Genomic DNA, 19,678 nt, shown 5'->3' on the forward strand with positions numbered 1-19,678 from the left:
AATAAGGAAACAAATAGATTAAAAAACCCCAAAGCCTTAGCTGTATATTTCAGATGAACTTTTTCTATATCAATATTTCAGTTTTTCTAGACATGCTCTATTTTCTATGGGAGCCTGTTGATTCATTTGCCATATTTCTTATACATGGCAAATAACAGAGGTCCTTCACAGAGCTCTGCTTCAGGCAATACACGTGCCTTAGGGAGCACACAGCAGGACTGATTTGGAGCACATCTGCTACCTTCGTAAGGGATATTCTTAGCATAGCAACAGTAAAGTTTTTGGTAGTAGCAGTATAAGTGTGCCACTGTGATGTGGTTTTGATTTTGTGTCACAGGACACATTCCAAAATGCTGTACTTTCTCAGGGGGCACAGACAGCATTTTATGAACTTGCTAATTAAAACATCTCCAAAAATCCTGATTCTCAAAGGCAGGAGCTTTCAGAGAGGGTTCTGCAAGGGCTGATTGTTGGTACAGTGTGTCCAATATGTTTTTAATCACAGAAAATGCAATGCAACTCTGACCATAAATTTACTGATGACCAAATAATTATGAAGGGGCATGATAGAAACACTTTAAATGACATGACATTTACATCATGTAGAGTAAGGTCATGTCTACAGATCAGACAGTATTTTCTCTCTGACAGCAAGATCAGTATTGCAGTACTTTATAGTTCTGACAGAGCCAGTTTTAGAAGAGCATTAGAAATTGGTTAAGTTGAATAAAAATCACTAGAAAATATTCAATTGACTGGAGAAAATATCTTATAACCTGAGATTTAAAGAGTTCAAAATTTTAATTTCTTAGAGACAACAAAAAGATAATGACTTTGCAGTGCAGAAATGTCTTTTAAATGTCTTTGTGTATAGGGGGAAAATTTTTCAAGCTCATGTATGTGAGAGAGAAAAACAGAACGAGAACCAATAATATAAGCCAGGCAATTAATAGAATAGGCAAAAGTATGAATTGATTGGTTAAATCACCTTTGGAACAAAAGATCAAGGAAAACAGGGGATTCTCTACAATGTATTATCTTATGGTTTCTCTTGATGTCTCTTTGGAGCATACATACCAGCTAAAAAAGTTATGCTTTGGTTAGACAGCACTATTGGACTCAATATATTAAAATCATTTTGAGTGGAAGTCCAAATATGTATATTTATGTTTTCTACATAAAGCTATGAACAAAATGTATATATGAAGTAAAATCTATAAAATTACACTTGAAAGATTTGTTTCCATTTATATAAACATAAATACCATATAATCAAGCACATTTAATGTACCAAACAAATCAATCATTCAAAGTTTATTCATGAAAGTATATTTGTTCTCCTTTAATGTGCCATGCTGTGTAAACTGGCAAAAATATTACATACAACTATGTAATTTCTGAAATTTGTGTTGGACATTCAGTCAAGCACATGTCAAATGAACAAAGAGAATCTTATTGCAGCAGTTTCAGAGCAGACACAAACCTAAAAGAGTTTTTGCTGCCCATATGAATCGAGTGGAAATGATGCAGAAAATTGGATAGGTCTGAAATTGATTCTTGACATTCATTTCTTGAATTCAATAATGAAAATAAAGATTTTTTTAAAAGATAATTTCACTATAATTTACTAACTATGAGAGTAAATGTCAATTCTGATATTTTTTTGCCTTTTCATATATGTGTAACTTGAAGAAGTGGTGAAGACTGAAATTTCTCTTTAATACATATTCCTGATTAGCACATAATTGTCTTCTATAAAATTATTTCTCTGATGGATTCTACAGTGTTATGCAAGATTTACAGATGTAATCAGATCATAAATTGACATCTTAGCCTGTACTGAAATCAAAAGGCTTTGTTTCTGATAAGGAATTTATCCAGTTGCAAATGCAACAAGGCTTTGTGAATACTGGTTGGTGGTCACAGTATGGAGTTCTGCTTTTGTTAATGAACTCAGTAATAAGTAAAAAAATTCATTTCACTAAAAACATTTTTCTTTTGATCAGAAAGAATATGACATTCTTTAGCTGTGATGGATTCTAATTGTGGTCCAGGAGGTAAACAGTCAGTGGTTGATTAATCTGGTTATCCCACTGTTAAGAATTTTTCATTTTAATATATTTTAAATCTTCTAAATATAAGACTTTTTGTACTGCTGGGAGTAAGCCAGCTTACATAAGTTCTAGCTTAAAGGAATATACAGATTGACACCATAATTTTGCACCAGCTTGTTTAAAAATACTCTTCCTAAAGTATATAATACCAGTATAGCATGTCTTATTAAAAGCACAGAGCATATAATAATTAGGGGGAAATGGATATTAGCAGTGTCACTTACCACTCTGTTAAATTTAATCTATGTAATGTTTCTCTGTTTCTTTCAGCATAAAGAACGTCACTCCAAAAGTAGGTGATGCTGAAACCCGTAAAGCCATTCGCCGTGCCTTCGATGTGTGGCAGAATGTAACTCCTCTAACATTTGAAGAAGTTCCTTATGTTGAATTAGAAAATGGCAAGAGAGACGTGGATATTACAATCATTTTTGCATCAGGTTTTCATGGAGACAGTTCTCCCTTTGATGGGGAGGGAGGATTTTTAGCTCATGCGTATTTTCCTGGCCCAGGAATTGGGGGAGACACTCATTTTGACTCAGATGAGCCATGGACTTTGGGAAATCCCAATCATGATGGTAAGAGAAGATTTAATTTTAAACAAAATAGATAAGTGGCATGAATTTTCAGCTAACAGAACTACTTCCCTGTTCTCCTGTTCCTAAAGTCACATGGTTTTCTTTCCTTGGTTAACATTACTTTAGAAATATATTTGGTTGATCTGTCTCTTTGAATCCAAGGCAGAAAAGTATCTGCCTGATTGTAATAGTATGAAAACATGTTTTGCTTGAAAAACATTGAATTTTTATTAGGAAACTTCATGATCATTCAAACATTGTACTCATGAATATTTACCTAAACTACTTTACTTTTGCATATTTTAACATGTCAAACTTATGTAGCTTTAGGGGAAATGTGGAATATTTAACAGTGATATAAGAACTACTTCAGCTATCCACCAATTCTGTGGATACTAATGGACATAAAACCTAGTCTTCAGTTTGCATCTTTGATGATGCAATGGCAGAATTTAAAGGCAAATCTTAAAGATGCCATTCCAAGAGTGGAATTGGTGTTTCCCAAAAACTTTTGAATGTCTTTTGGAATTGTTGATTTTAACATGTCAAATCTAATTAAGTAGTACATTCCTCACAGTCAAATGAATGACTGCACAGTGCAGTTTGCACACCTATCATTTACCAAATAAAGACTAAATATACCCTTTATCCTTCACAACTAAAATCTGGCCATTGCCAAGCTCTAAGGTGATGTGACTAAATTACTGCTATTATCTGTGAATGCTAATTAAAAGCTAAGTCTAATTTTGCATCTCTCCAAAACAGTATCAAAGAAGAGATTTTCTGTAGACATATTCTGTGTTTGATGCTGTGACAGGTTTTGTTTCCAAGCAGCTTCTGTTGTCCTGGTAGATCGCTCTAAGCCAGTTACATGAAGTTTGAGACATCTCTTCAGAGATACACAAATAGGATGTTTCTGGCATACAAATACTATAGAGATGGCAAGAAGTGGAGAACTGTTGTATTTCAATGTTACACTGAATTTATGAATAATGAGAGGCTTTATCTAATTCCTTTTCTTTCCCCTTCTCACCTGAGATTCTCCAAGAAAAATTCAGAGCTTTTTATGTTGCTGTATTTGTAGCCTGGGGGTCTGCAACAAAACCTTAATTTAGCATTTTAGGAGTATAAATATGGTGTTGTGACTATTTCATTGGTGCAATACTTCTGCTGTGCTGGAGTCAGTTGAAGCAAGAGGTGTGTAAGACACTGTAAAGGCCCTCAGTTGTGTAATGGGTTCAAGACACTTGAACAAAGTGAAGCACTTGAACCATTGTGAAGCAAGCCCTAGATTCTTACTGGAGCAAAAACTGTGGTATTGCACAGCTCAGATTTGCCTTCTTCACACATTTAGCTCAAAGGAGCACTGGTGGGAGTCCTCTGTTTGTGCAGTTTGGGTACATAGTCAGTCACAGCATTGTGAGGGTAAATGAAGGTGATTTTATGTGTCTGGTTTTTATGATGGTTAGAGACCAGCACTGCACATAATGTTCAGTGGTTTTGGAGCTATTGCTTGAAGCACTCAGGAAAATCTACAGGCATGTGTACATTGAAGTCAGGATGTCAGTTTAATTGGGATAACACTTTTGGAGCAGTTCCACACCTTGTGTGAAAGTGAATGAACTTCTGGCTGTCTCATTCTTCTTTAACTTAAGCAATTTTCATATTGCCTAATGGCACTCATTTCTTTATAGGGCTTTTGAGATTTGTGTTTTGTAGAACAGTTTTCAAAATCTATTGCTTGTATTAATGTATTTTAATATAATGTGATGAAAAAAATCAAGGGAAAGTAAATTGATGCTATCACTAAAACTGTGATTTTTATATATCTTATAACTTTGAACTTTTATAATGAAAAGGTTTGCTATCTATATCACAAATGTTTAAGAGTTATTGGAAATTTTTCTGAAAATTTAATATCTTATGTACTTTGGTGTGCTTATATATACATTTTTTGTGGGACATTCCTGATAAAATGGAATATTAAAAGCAAAAAATGGAAGATTTTTTGAAAATATATGATAATTAATAAAAATATCTTACCAATGCAAGTTCTCTGAAGAATTTTGGCAACTGTTAGTTTCATGGTTGATATGGTAGGAACTGTGTCATAGGTCATAGTTGTTGTCCAGAGAAAACTCCCCATCACTGTAACCTTAGAAAGGTCAAAAGATGTGCATTTCTTCTGAAAATGCAGGGCACCTGTTTGTCTGATTGGTGGCTCTTAGCTATTAGGTAGGCTTGTTTTCCTCATTGTCTTACTAATTAGCTCGTGTCTAGGAATCCTGGAGGATCATGCAGGTTTGGGGTTTTTTTTGGTTTTGTTTGGGTGTTTGGTTGTGGTGGTTGTTGTTGTTGGGTTTTTTGTTGTTGTTGTTTTGGTTTTGTGTTTGTTTCAGGGTTTTTTATTTGTTTTGTTCTGTTGTTGTTTTTTTGTTTGGGATTTTTTTGTTTGTTTGTTTTTTGGGGTTTTTTTATGCCTGGGAAAAATTTCCAGGGGGAAAAAGTAGATGAGCACACTATTTGGGATTGACAGGAAAGAAAGACTTACAGCTCTCTTAGGCTTCCTATCATTTTGAGCTGAGTCTGAGAACACTGAAAAGCAGAAGGTTGAAAAATATATATGTGATCTTAGCTATGAGTCATTTTTCCCAGGCGAGTGTCAATTTTAAGATACATTGTTCCAACAGTCCAATAGACACCTTCTTGTAGTATTATTTGGAATCCAATAGAATGGGAAAAAAATTGATGATTTATTTTTATTTTTAAACTAACTCTCACCCCAAGGGGCTGATTTTCTCTGATTCTTTTTCCAGTATCCCAGAGAGATTCAAAAACACAGAGCAACTTATTTACTTAGCAGCAGGAATGCAAAAATAAGGTCCTTTTGAAAAGCCCTAGCCTCATTCTTCACCTTATACTGTTCTAATGAAAACAGTTATATGCCATCTACCTCAGAAAAGACAGGGAACTTAATGAAATGCTTTCATAAACTGTTGTCTTTATAAAGTAATTTTCATTCCAAATAAGGAATCATGCACAAAATCAGTATTCTGAGTATAGTTAATTACTACAGCAATTTATTCTGACTACTTAGTTGTAGTGTCTTCATACTTCAGGTTTTTGGTTGATTTGGTGGGGTTTTCTTCTTATCACATTTGGTCAATTTTCTTGCGTTTTCTTTTGTTTAATCATTCTCTAGACTCCAAAGACAGTTGCAATAGAAATACATCATCTCCACAGCTCATTGCTGCTTTCCTTTATTCTCACTTCAATGGTATGTTCTTATCAATCGTGTTCTCTGAAGAGATTTGTGCTTTGACTCCTCCCTCATCCTGAAGAATGAATGAGGCTTTTGTAGGAGTAGAGACTAATGGGCCTGTCACTCAGGAAAAACACTCCTGTCATACAATTTTACACTTGCAGGCTTTCTACAAGGATATATTTCTTTGCTTTCATAATACCCTGTAAGCAGAGTACAGCTGATACCTCAACTCCAGCTGAGCTGTGGAGGGCTTTTCTCTGAATTTCCATCCACAGTGCTGCAGGTGATCCTAGAAATATTGCCAGAAAGAAGGACAATAGACTTAACATCACAGGGAAGCAGTGGAAAAAAGGACAGAATTTGTTTTTCCATGGAATGAGGGAGATATGGAGGATAAAATATGGTGCACATTTCTTTTCTTTTTTTTTTATTTCTCTTTTTTTTATTTAATAAGGAAAGGGAATGCTATTCTTTCAACACCTTATACAAAGTGTGTGTATTGGACTGTAGTCTTCCTTCAGTCAGTTCTCATCTTCTATTTTTCCCATTTAGCACAACTACTTTTCAGGTTCCCATGGGAGTAGGCTGTTACACTTACAGTAGACTCCATTTCCTTTATGATCTGCCTATCTAGATTTCAGGTGAGATAAGAGCCTTAGCTTCTTAAATTATTTGGAACAGGATGGTTTCTTCATGCACCTTACGAAGTATCTTGTGCTCCTAGGCAGTCTCAATTAAAACTCAGGTTATTCTGGTAGTGCTTGGCAAATACAGGAGAAGAACAAACAGTGTCCAGGAACAGCAAATCAAAATGGATGGGATTTTACAGGAAAATATTTCCCAATATGTGCACTTAAAATATAAAAAGGTAAAGGGACAAACAGGAAATGGAAATCATGTTGCATAAGTAGATATCTGAAAAATCATCACTTATTGGGAAAAGATTTAAATCTTTATTTTCTTTTGAACTTAAAAACTGTAAATAAAACAAACAAACAAACAAAAAAGTGAAGAAAAAAGTAAGAGGAAGAAATCTTAATATACCAGCCTTGAAAATAGGGAGGGATTTCCTTGTTCCCATGACTCTAATCCATTTAGGTGATATATATCCCCTCATTATTTTTAAATTTAAAAATTATGGACAATGAATGATGCATCTAAATCCAGAAAGTGACAATGACTTCTTCCTAGGAGTGGCAGTACTTTGGAGATATTGTACTGTCAAAACCCTCAACAAAAATCTTTTTCAAAGTATTTTCTTCAATGGTAATATTTCAAATGACTGTGATGAATTTCAAAGTCACTGCCAGGGAGCATCTCAGATAGGTACTGTCTCTGTAAATTTTCTAGTAGCTTGAAGAAAAATCCTGTCTTACATCCTATTTTTCTGTACCAGAACTGAAAGGGCCATCTTATTAGCCTTATTGCACTGGTTTATCAAAATTGATTTCGCATTTGTCTGTCTACATGTACTTAAGTTAGTTTAAACCTTTTTTAAAGCAGTTATTTTTTTTTCTGGGATGTTACTGAATACATCTAAACCTATTTAAGGGAGTGTTAAACCAGTTTAAATTGAGAGTGCACTACATTTAACTAGATTAATTTAAGATTGACCTACTTGCAAAAGTGCAGCTTTTTAAAAAAGGGCAAGATTTAGAAGAAATGCTTGGGGAAAACAAGGATTTCTTGGGAGCTTAGTTTTCAAGCACATTAGACATGATATGTAATGTACCAATTACTGGATAAAATGTGACCACAGAACTGTGTCTTCCAGCAGCAGAAAATATTTGGCAAAAAACTAAGTGTAGATAAACACAAGAGATCAGTAGTGGTAATTTGATACTGTTATCTTCATATCAACAACAGAAATAGAAGTCAAACTAAAATACATTGTTTTTTACCTCTGTAGCAAATTTATCAAGGTAGATAGTGCACCATACTGAAATTCTGCAGAAAATAGTTCTTCCATTAAAGAACATATGATAAATAATAACAAGTGGAACTGCGTTACAGAAGTAATAGTACAGTGACATGTAAGGAGAATATTACTGCTAACTACTTACATACATATGGGATGTTTGTAACTTTGTATATACATTATATATACATATATATATAACTTTGTATATACATTTTTAAGTTTGTAACTTGTGTATACATTAAGCTCTGTCTTTGGGAAAACAAACTTAAAAATTCAAAAATTCAGTTTTGTTTATTTTTTTGTTAATCCTCCAGCATTCAAAAAATTATTCAAGTTTTCAGGCAATAACTAGAAAACAAGCAAAGAAACCTGTCACTTTGTGCCATGCTGTTTGTAGGTTGCCAAGTAAAAGCTTCTTGGAGCTGATGCAAATACAGCGTCTCGTGTAATGTGCTTGGACTCCAGTTAGTGCATAGATTCTGCTGTGGGCACTGTGCTGGCAGCCAAGAAAAATTTATGAAAATCCTGATCTCTGAACTGCATAGATCAACTTGTAGTAAATTTCTTTTGGCTGCCAGTGTGGTTGACACAGTGCAGTAGATATATGCTATTGGAAATATGAATCAGTGGAGTTGTGAAAACCATCTCCTAAGGGAGCTCTGTGTCTTGAACAGTGCTCATGCTGTGGCTTGGTATAAAGGAAGCCAAGCATTTCAGATTAAAGGAAACTCTGTATTACAATATTAACATGGCTTTAATTTCATAAAGCATAGTGCTCTTAATTGATTATGTATGTTTTTTAATAAGCAATTATCAACATGAAATTTGATCTGTAACCAAGCAGTGTGACCTTCCAGTTGTCAAATGCTTATTTTCTAGATCTGTACTACAATAACTTTGTAGAAGATTAATATCTTATTTGAATTTTTATTTTATAGTACTTGTGTATGTGCTTGTAAATAGAGAATTGCAAAAGCAGGCTCAGATCAAAGGTTATCCTACAAAATATCCTATTTCCAGTTAACAGCTATTAACAGATACCTAAAGAAGAGAATAAGAGCAGGGTAAACATATGGCAGTAAAACCCCAGCATATTCCCTCTTAGCTTCCAGTAATCTGTGGCTCATTGAATTTCTGAGGCACAGGCCATATTTTTGTGTTTAGTAGCCTGTGAGGGATTTCCTTTCATTAATCGGTGTAATCTCTTTTTGAACTCATGTAAGCATTTGGTATCCACAACATCCTGTGACAATATGTCCTGTAGTTTAAGCAGACGTGAAAGACTTCTTCTTTCTGATTTTTTTTTTTAGACAGATGGATGCCCATATTGTAAGGAAGTAATTTCCTAATTATTTTATCTATTCCATTCATATTTTATGGGCCTCTGTCATATCTTGTTTACAGGATAAAGAGACTGAGACTGTGGCATTGCAGCCTTGTTTATATATAATTAAGGTTAAGAAAGTACAACTTCAATTTTAAATTGAAACTATTTGAGTGCAAAATGGGAGAATTAGCAATATTGTAAATGATGACAAAACCCAACTATTGCATTTATAATATTACACAGCGATAAAGATGACAGGACAATATTTCAAGGAGCTTTGCATGTTGCAGGCACATTGAATAATGACTACTTCTTTTAATTTCTTCATTTTCCCTGAAATCCAATTTAATTCAGAAATCAATTAACACAAATGATACTTTCTGTCACTAAACCACAACATTTTCAGTATTTAAAAAGAAACCACTCTTTCCCGTATCAATAAGTGCATTTTGTGCTGCTAGAACATCCTCTGTCCTCAAACTATCCAAACCTTCCTGGATTATCCTTGCTGATGTGCACTTGTCCCACATCCAGTCACTCCAAGATCGTACCTAAAATCTTAACTCTCAGATATCCAACCCCTGATGCATAAAAAGTATCCTTGAAAATATCATGGCATGCAAAGCTGCACTGGAAAACCGAAAAATCCCTTTCAGCTATTGAAGAGATGGGAAATGATCATAAAAAATCATAAATGGCCCTGGCTGCTTGTGAGGACTCAGTCATTGGACATAGGACTATGCAGATACAAGAGGATCTCTCTGCTGGACCCCATCTACCAGCTGGAAGCCAGATGATGGAAAATGGTAACTGTTGGCAAAGTACTCACCTCATTTTTTATAATTTCTGGGGAGGATTTTGCTTTCGTGGAACACCCTTATGGCTTTGAGGAAAGCACTTGATTTGCATGTTTTTAAAAGGGAAATCTGTTTAAAACTGGCAGTCAGTGAAAGCAGTCTTGTGGATGAATCCAGCCCCATGTTGACTGGATGCTTTTAATACATCCCAGGGGTTCTCAGTGTGTAATATCTTATTCTCAGCTTCCTTCTTGGCGTAGCATTTCTATATGCCCTATTATGCAAATTGAAAGAGAGGCTGAGGAATATGTTAAGAGAATTGACTTCGTGATATTCTTAATTAAAGCAGTGGGATTGTCGACCGAGATGCACATCTTACATCATGCTTTTCATGTCTATAGAAGCAAGGTGATATTTAAAGTGTAGCATAATTGCTAGAGACAGTCCTGATGCAGGCTTCGAACCAAAAAGGCAGCACAGCTCAAGCCACCGAGTTACATATTGCTTCCATCGTGGCGTAGGTAAACACAGATCTTTGCAACCCTTTGTGGAGTAGTTAGGGAAGCTGCAAACTCAGCTATCCATTCAAACTGCAACTGGAGGTTATTTCCCACATACCAGGGCCAGCAGAACTTGCTTGCTTGCTTGCATTTGCCATCTGCCTCGGTTTGTGATCAGCCAGCCCATCTTAAACTGCTAATGAAAAGTGTTAAAGCGGATCTGGCTGACTTTGCATGGGAATAAATGAGGAAAGTTCACATTGTCTGTTACATCGACTCTGCTGCCAAGGAAACATCTAGCTGAAAGGCAGCATGGGTCCTTGCAGACAAATTTGGCAGCATTTGCACCTAAAAGCACTGAAAAAAAAAACCTGCCTTTTTTTTTATTTTCTTTTCTTTTTTTTTAATTCTAAAGATGTCATTGTCTCGAACAACTGTTTATGCAACAATGAAGTCAAGTTTATCTACCAAAATGGATTCATTTAATCAGACCCTCATACAAGTATATTAGGAGAACCAAGTTTACATGGGGAAATTTAGTTGAAAAATGTTTGTTTTAGTGATTAATAAGTTGAAGCTAACCGTGTTGGAGTTTTTGGCTTCATTTTCTCTTATTGTCTTTCTCATTTTCCTCCTGCAGTATATGAGAAAAGATCATTGGGAAGCCATTTTTTTTCAGGCAAATAGATTTATTTTAAATGAATCCAAACATAAAATGTGGGCCAACCTTTTCATGATTGTTTTTATGACTCCACAACCTTTCACACACAAAAAACCCCCCTAACACTACATATACAAAAAAACCCCAACCAAACAAACAAATACTCCTACCTTATTATTTCCTCCTTTTAGAAAGAAGCTTAACAGATTTTGAGTAATGAATCTAAGAGAGTTTCATATAACTTACATGTTTCAGAAAGTTTTAGAGAATGGGGAAAAAAGGAAAAAAAAACCAAACATGTTCCAGTGCTTTTTATTCTTATTCTCTATGCATTTTATAACTGTTTACCATCAGCCTACCATAAGGCAATATTTCTTTAAAATGTGTGATACCAACTTAATATTAGTGCTAATAATAGAGGAGCTGCCTTAGGAGCTATGAGATTTCACACCAGAGACTGAATTTCACATTCTTGAAAGATTATTTGCTTTGAAGAGCTTGTGAAAAGCCATATCTCAAACATGTTGAGTTAAAAAAAAAAAGAGAAAAAAATCCCTTTATTATTCCAAATTAGTCAAAAGCGGTTTACAACTAAAAAATCAGCTAATGAATGAATGGCTTGAACTTATTTAATTTTCTTTTCAGTCTGGTCTCCTAGAAACAGTAATTTAGGACAGAAGCATTATCTATGAACCTAAAATTCTCTCTTTAGACAGAAAGTGACATTTCAGTCATTTAAAGCAGGCATCAGGCTTAGCATTCCAACTCTCATGGAATCCAGGGTTCTTCAAGTCTCCATTTGTTTCTAAGGCCACTTAATGGGGACTTTTCCTTCAAGATAGATTTAGGAAATACCAAAGATGCTCTATAGAATATTATTACTGCATTGCCATCTCATTTCCCCTGCCTTTTTAGGGGGAAAATCTGAAAAATCATGTTGCCAATTAATATGGACATTGTCATGGTTTCCAGAGAGAACAAGACAAGAATTATACAGTAATTCCATATTTAATTACATATTTATTTATTAAGCAGAAATGAATGCATTTTGAAAAAGTAGAATGATGTAGATAACCCTAAAATATAAGATAATACTATATCTGAATTTTTAGAATAGTATAGAATTAACAAATGAAAGATTTTCTACAATAGCGTTCCCAAGTCTAGAGTGAGTATAATTTGTGCTTTTCCTGACAATTCTTCACTTCAAAATGCCCAAAATATTTGTTCTTGAGGCCAAAATGTTTTTTATCTATATTTAGAGTTCTTCCTAACAGTTTGGGTTCCAAAAAGTGCTGAACAGGTAACACCAATAGCTGGGAACATATACAGCTAAAACATTAGGTTTTGGAAAAAGATGAAAGCAGAAAAAAAAATCCAAATAAGTTAAAAGAGCAACATTTTTTGTGCCAAATATTTTTTGTCTGGTTGTTTTAGATTTTTTAAGGTTTAAGTCTCTCCTTCAAGTCAGCCTATGATAAGTACTTCCTGGGTTTGTACATATATCACTTAAGTCCATGTCCTGTACTTCTATAATTAATGTTTTGCCAGTGACTTAAAAGAAAAGACCTAAGTCAAAAGCCAGAAGACTTGAGGGGGTGGAATTAATCTGACCATATGTTGATGTTTATGTCTGAGTTAATCTCATGGAGTCCCTTTAGAGTTATAGGAGAGATATATTGCCTTCCTGGGTAAGGTTTGTTGCATCCTGAAGTAGGTGTCTAAAACAAACTGGATGAATCATGTTCTGAAATACCTGCTTCTCATCTCTTGCTGTGAGAAGTGCAGGTAGACACATTTGTGTTACAGTGTTGAGTAGCTAGATAACTTGCACTAGTGATGTTGAATCATACCATTTCAGATTATAGGGAACTGTAGTGATAAGAGCTTCAAAATAGCAGCACTAACTGGGGTCAAAAGAAATCTGTCCCAGCCCCAGAGGTGGCTGTTTTGGGACCAGTTCAGTATAGCAGTCAGAAAGGGCAGTTGCAGGCATAGGCTGTTCCCTGCCCCTCAGTATGGCAAGACAAACACTCATATTGGTCTGAATATCATAATTTACAAGTGGGTTGTGCCTCTGAAATTTAGAATGCAAAGTTGGTAATATGGTAATTTGTAAACGTACTTTTAGTTTCCCTTTTCTAAGAATCATACAGAGCACCTTTCTTGTGATGCAGTTTAGAGATTGAAACTATGTTAGTATGAGGAAATGGGATATTCAGGAAGCTGAAGATCCAGTAAAGACATGGAATTAATGTTTTTAACTGTGCTCCAGCTAGCAGTGCTAGCAGAAGCAGCAAAAGTAGTAGGGCCTGAGCTTCAGGAAGAGTTAGCAAATAAAATAGATATATAATCAACAGTCACTCCTTAGCAGTTTTTTGTTTTTAATCATCACTTGTGATGCTGGCAGTGCTGGCCATAGTGGCTTGCAGAGATGTGGTCCCAACCTTCCTGAGTGTGGAAGCCCTGGTCTGAGAGCCATCAAACATGGAGTCTCTGGTACTGTCCCTTCTTCCCGCTGGGGCCCACTGCTCTTGCCGCAGGCTGGGGTCCTGCTGAGCTTCTAATTCAGTGAAGGGGAAGTTCTAGGCTTGACTTCTGCCCTGGCCTGCATTCTCACGTCCAATCTCTCCTGTGCTTTGCCAGGGGCAATGAACTCCTGCTTTCATCTTCCTCTCTAAGCAAATTCTTGCATAGTCTTCCTTCTGCTGGGAGGCCCAGGAGTATGACTGGGCTGCCTGACCATCTTGTCCTCTCCAGCACCCTTTGCTCTGCCCTCTGCAATCTGTCCTTTGGAGGCTGCTCCTCCATGGCAGGGGCCCAGTCATCTCCACGCCAACAAGTGCCAAGAGTCACTAGTGCGAACTGATCATATTCCCCATGTTCTGGAAAGGTTTAGGATTCTAGCTAGGGGGGCATACAGCTGTAGATATAGCTGTAGATATATCCACGTTAGCTGTGGATATAGCTGTGGATTCTATATCTATGGATATAGAATCCTGGGATCTTAGCAGCAGATTCTCCAATAGATCAGAGCATTTCATATGAGTAAATTTTAACAAAGTAAGACCTAAGTAGCAGATTTGTCTTTCTGTCACTTCCTCTGTATACACGATTCCCAGTTTGAAGTTGTCTCAATTTAAAATATGGTGCACACTTGAATGAAGTTTCTCTTTGAAGTCTGCAGACATCTTAGAAAACTTGTCTTCTTTTCAGATCAGAGAACTTTTAATGATTTTTTTCTTCTAATCACTTTGCCAATTAGGATTCAAAATTCCCACTTCTTTTTATCATCAGTTTAATGAAAAAGACCCAAACCATGGACAAATCCATCTTGACTTTTTCTTAATGTGAATTTTAAAAAGCCAGGTAACAGTGAAGGAAGAATTGTTCATATAAAAACCTTACATATATAATATATATATACATATATACATGTATATATATATATACAAACCACCATGTCGCTGTTTAAAAATTCTCAAAGTCTTGTGTCTATGTTAAGAAAGATACAATGGTATGCTGATGAAAATAATAACCTGATTTTGGTGGGTTTAATGTGAGCTAATTTAGATGATATTACAATTACTCTCAGTAGTTTACTGGTACAGGGTAAAAAAATTTATCAAACAAAAATTTAGCCAACACAAGATTTACACATAAATTAAATTCTTTGTGCATTCTATTGAGGGAATTTCATTGATCTCTAGGACTCTTTCAGATTTCTAAAAAGCGGTGAGATGCTAGAACAGGGTGCCCAGAGGAACTGTGGATGCCCCATCCCTGGAAGTGGTTAAGGCCAGGCTGGATGGGGCTCTGAGCAGCCTGGTCTAGTGGAAGGTGTCCCTGCTCATGGCAGGAGGGTTGGAACTGAGTGGTCTTCAAGGTCCCTTCCAACCCAAAGCATTCTATGCTTCTGTGATTTCTGCCCCATGACAGGTTACATCTATTGTGAATATTTGCAGTATGACTTTGACCTTCCTCCTATAATTTATAAATATTTCTTCATAGGAGAACACACAGAATATAGGGGTAAATTAATGAAAAGAAAACAAAAGCAGCCATTGTGTTAGCAAACCTGCAGTTTAGCTGAGTGGCTTACAGACAAACCCTACAATTTTTTTGTCAAGACAAGGGTTCAATTTTAGTACAGCTTCATGAACAATTAAAGTTCTCTTGCATTTATTCTCACCCAAAGTGCCACTTAGGAGTGGTAGAAAGATGTACATTCCCTTCACATGAGTGACCCACAGGGACCAGACATAGAGGACAGGTGAGGACTGTGTGATGCATGCTCTTCTCATGTACATATCCAAATTCTCAATCCCAGCATGTGTTCATTTTCACAGCCTTCAGAAAGCAGTTTTAAGTACTTCTCTAGCTTCTTTTTCCCACTAAAAAATAAAAACAGAAACAAAGAAAATACAGGAAAGAGTATAAATAGGTAAAGCTATTACAGTATTTGCAACATTTGTAATATGAAGACCTTTTCTAGCAAAATGCAAAATTCCATTAAAAGTCAAATTTATTTAAGATAGTCATTGTCTAAACACAACCGTGAAAACACCCAAAATAAATTTGTTTCATTCTGTTCATCAATATGGCTTTATTATTAGTAGAATGAAAATGCCATTTGAGAATAATATACAAATTCATTAGTGGACCTGACTGATGAAGAAGTTGATCCCAGGAGCAAGAGATTCAACATAAATGTAGGAGTTTGTTTAGTTTGCTAGATTTTCTGTCACAGCAGGGTTTCCTCAAAGCATGAAATAAATCCATAAGCATCATATTTTCAGAAAGAACACATTGAAGCAAGCTCTCATGTTTTCTCTGCCTCCCCTAGGATCATCTCTAGCTGCTTCACTTGTCTTTTTTTGGGGAAGTTGGTATTGATTAATTTGTCAGAATGGTTTGCAAATTTTTTCAGTACTAGTGATTGAAACTGTGAGAAAAAAGTGGAAATATTCTTATATCCATGCTTTTTATAAAAAGAAATTGAAGACTACCTAAAGTAATTAATTCCACCCATTTCAAACAATTTACTAAAAGTTCTAGAATATTGTTGGTAACAGATCTAAGTAGTAAGTCAGAAATTCCTGTCTTTTGCATGTCTTTGCCTTCTAAAGTACAGGCTGATATGTGTTATAAAAGAAAGTGGGCTCCTGACTTCTTCTAAATTCTGCCCAAAATATGCAGAAACAGTAAAGCACTGCCAGGATAGACTCACAGGCCACTAAACTCAAATGTTCTCATCATAACTCATCAATGATCTGAGTCACCTGAGGACAGCCTTGCTCTGTAGTAATGTGGCCTTGTCAAAATTCAAGCAAGCAATTTTGAATTTCACACTAATCTGTTAAACTTTTTAAAATAGAATAGTTTATCATAAATATACACATATGGGTGTAGGTATTCTAAATTACAGACATTGTAATTAGAACAGACTTTGTATATAACAAACTGTCTGTACCTTCTCTCCTGTCTGCATATATATATATATCCATCCATATATATATGTGCACATACACATATATATATATATATATATCTCACTAAGCCTAATGGAAAGGAGTTTATTACGCATTTCATGTATTAATAGGGTGAAAGAAGACATTTTTATGTCACTGTATTTTGTCACAATGAAAAAGCCTAAATATATAGATATATAATTGAAAAATGATTGTTTAAAATAAAGTGTGTAAAAATAGATAAGCTAAGTTCATGCAGAAAGTGGATATGCTCTGTATGATATGCTTTTATTTAAAATGACAAAAAATTAGTTTTGTTCTTGATTTTTCAATGGTGCTCCATCCATCTTTTAGCAAAACTCTCTAAAATAAACACAGCTACCAAATTTTAGTGCCAATGGCAGAAGTCTTAGATAATGTCATGCAACTATATATGATTTCTTAGACTGGAAAATGTAGCACCTTTATTTGGGTGAGAGTATTCCTATGATTTATATTTAGGCCCATGTATACTCTCAATATAGCATATATATACATATATGGTGCTTATGTAAGTGCATGCATAATATATTTGCTCAGTTCTGCTCTATTGTAATAAGGTCAGAGACAGAAAGAATCTGCTTTTATGACTGACTGTTGAAATAGCATCTTCAAAATTCTGACCTGTCTGGAAAGGATAATAATAACAGAGATAACAAAGAATTTTTTTTAGTGGGTTTCTTTTGTTGTGGTTTTTTTTTTTTTTATGCTATGTAGAGTAAGGCTCTTACTATACAGTTTGTAGCTTTTAGCTGTTTGGATGCATCAGTTGGTACAAAGGAACAGAATAATGAAAATGAAAATTCTGCATACATCGAACCAAAAGCAATAGGTATTTTGTGTGTGTGTAATATTTCTGATTAATTGTAAGTTTGCCTTTGAGACACTGTCTGGTTGTAATAGGACTATAATAGCATTCTTGTGCAGATTTAAATTTCAGTTTGATGTGACTTTAATTAGAAAACATCTATCTACATCATGAAAAATGAAATAAAATAGTCTTTGGAAGAAAAAGTGTATGTCTATGTATAAAACATCTTTGTATTTTTACAATTGTTTGTAACGTGAAATTCAGTTTCTAGGGTTTCTTTTTCTTTTCCTTGGGATGGAGAAGTCTTCAAAATTGAGGTCACATGTTAAGCCATTAAGTTGTTGCTTTTATAAATTGAACTCACATACCATTTAAAATGGAAATTATTATCTTCAGAACTAGGTTTTCTTAATAGCTTACTGTGGAAAAACATATTAGCTTTGTTTTTCTGTAGATGTGAAAAATAGTGTATATATTAGCTACAGGGAAAGGCTTCCCCATACAACATGCTCCACACTGCTGGCTATTGAGTATTTGATATATTAATACATATTTATATTCTGGAGTTTGGGCAGTGTTTGTAAAGTCAGGCAGATTTAGTGCCTAAAATAGTTTATAGCCTCAGAGAAAAGTGTCAGTATAAAAATAATAATTTTATCTTAGTTCTTTACACACGGAATCTTCTTTTTCTTCCCTTGTGAAATCAAACTTGAGATAAAATTAAAAAACAATCAAAAACTTTTTGAGTTTACAGCCATTCAATTCCAAATCTCCATGCTAATGGGAACACAAGAATAGAGACACACAAGTTTTGGACTTGTGCAAAAATATTTTCTACTACTCTGTGGGTATACAACAAGATGCAACTGAGACTGTGACAATGAATACTCACCATTGTATATCTTCAGTGGCAACATTTGCTTTAAAAATAATTCTAGTCATATGCATTTTAACTGTGCTATGACTTGTTCAAGTTTGTGATGGTGCTTCATTATGCCATGTGGACTGAAATATGTCCTACTTGGATAATGTAAACTGAAATACAAAATGATTTGGGACTCTCTCCTTCAATGGTGGCAACTGAAAATGTAAAAACTCCCCAACATGGATAGGATAGCAAAGCTAGGCTGAATATGAATGCTCACTTGTTTGTACACTTCAGCTTATTCTGAGCACTGACCAAGGAATTGAAGGTGGGCTACCATCGACCTTGCTGTCTCAAATACACTTCTGTGCAGCCTTGAGAAAAAGAGCCAGACTTACAGGAGGTTGTCCTTCTGCACTCTCAGGAGCTTCTTACAGTAAGTTTGAGGTACTCAGGGCAAGTCTGCTCCCTAAAGCTAAGAGGCACTGAATAATTGTTGCCTAATTAGAGAAATCTAATCGCATGCAAAGCAAAAAGGATGGAAACTCAGATAGTAATAAGGCCCTACCTGTACTGGACTCAGACAGCTCATCTTGGGCTGGTTTAAACCTGAGTTTCAATTTCACGAAGTTATTTGGGTCAGTTCAAATTCAGGATGCCCTGGAGACAATCATGACTCTTGATGGAAATTGTTATGAATAATGGGGCTATTTGGCTACGAGTAGAAAATATGTTCCCTGTTAAATCATTGTCACCCCAGGCAAGAATATTATTCTCCCAGCTCTTTCCTCTGACCTTCTCCCTTCCCCCTTATTCATTTGCTCAAGGGCTGTTCTGCCTTTGCCACACTTAATGGCTCCCCTGATGGCTACAAGGTGTATTGCACGAGGGGGGAATGACTAAATCCGGAGCGAGAGCCAGACGCGGAATGGAATGTTTGGGGGTTTTTGGTTCCTTGGTTTCTTGGTTGGTTGGTTGGGTGGGGGTTTTTGGGTTTTTTGGGTTTGTTTTTTTTTTTTTTTGGTTGGTTTTTGGGTTTTTTTTTTGTTTTTTTTTTTTTTATTTTATTTTTCTTTTTACATAATCTCCCCTATCCAAAAGATAGAAGGAGAAACAGGCAGCCTCTGCATAATATCTGTTGTCTGACATGGTCCTACTGTCCCTTAGTACTACTGTAGAAGTGCTCTACCATATATTCATTATCTGTGATTCTGGAAAAGGATATGTCAGTAGCTGAAAGTCAGTTTTATTTATTTCCCTTTTACTATGTATTTCACCTCTTTCAGATCAACATGGAGAAAAATGTAGAAATTGCTGGAAATCTGTAAGGGG

At 35.3% G+C, this 19,678-nt stretch overlaps 1 protein-coding gene across 1 annotated transcript in view; it reads left to right on the forward strand.

The window, feature by feature from the left end:
- Positions 1-19,678, forward strand: part of MMP16 (matrix metallopeptidase 16) — a 174,092-nt gene that overhangs the window by 97,476 nt on the left and 56,938 nt on the right. Inside the window, exon 4 of the mRNA XM_054636924.2 lies at positions 2,385-2,689. Coding sequence (XP_054492899.1) covers positions 2,385-2,689 — 305 coding nt within the window. The remainder of the gene's footprint in view (positions 1-2,384; positions 2,690-19,678) is intronic.

The sequence above is a fragment of the Agelaius phoeniceus genome, chromosome 1, assembly GCF_051311805.1.
Source record: "Agelaius phoeniceus isolate bAgePho1 chromosome 1, bAgePho1.hap1, whole genome shotgun sequence".
Taxonomy (NCBI): domain Eukaryota; kingdom Metazoa; phylum Chordata; class Aves; order Passeriformes; family Icteridae; genus Agelaius; species Agelaius phoeniceus.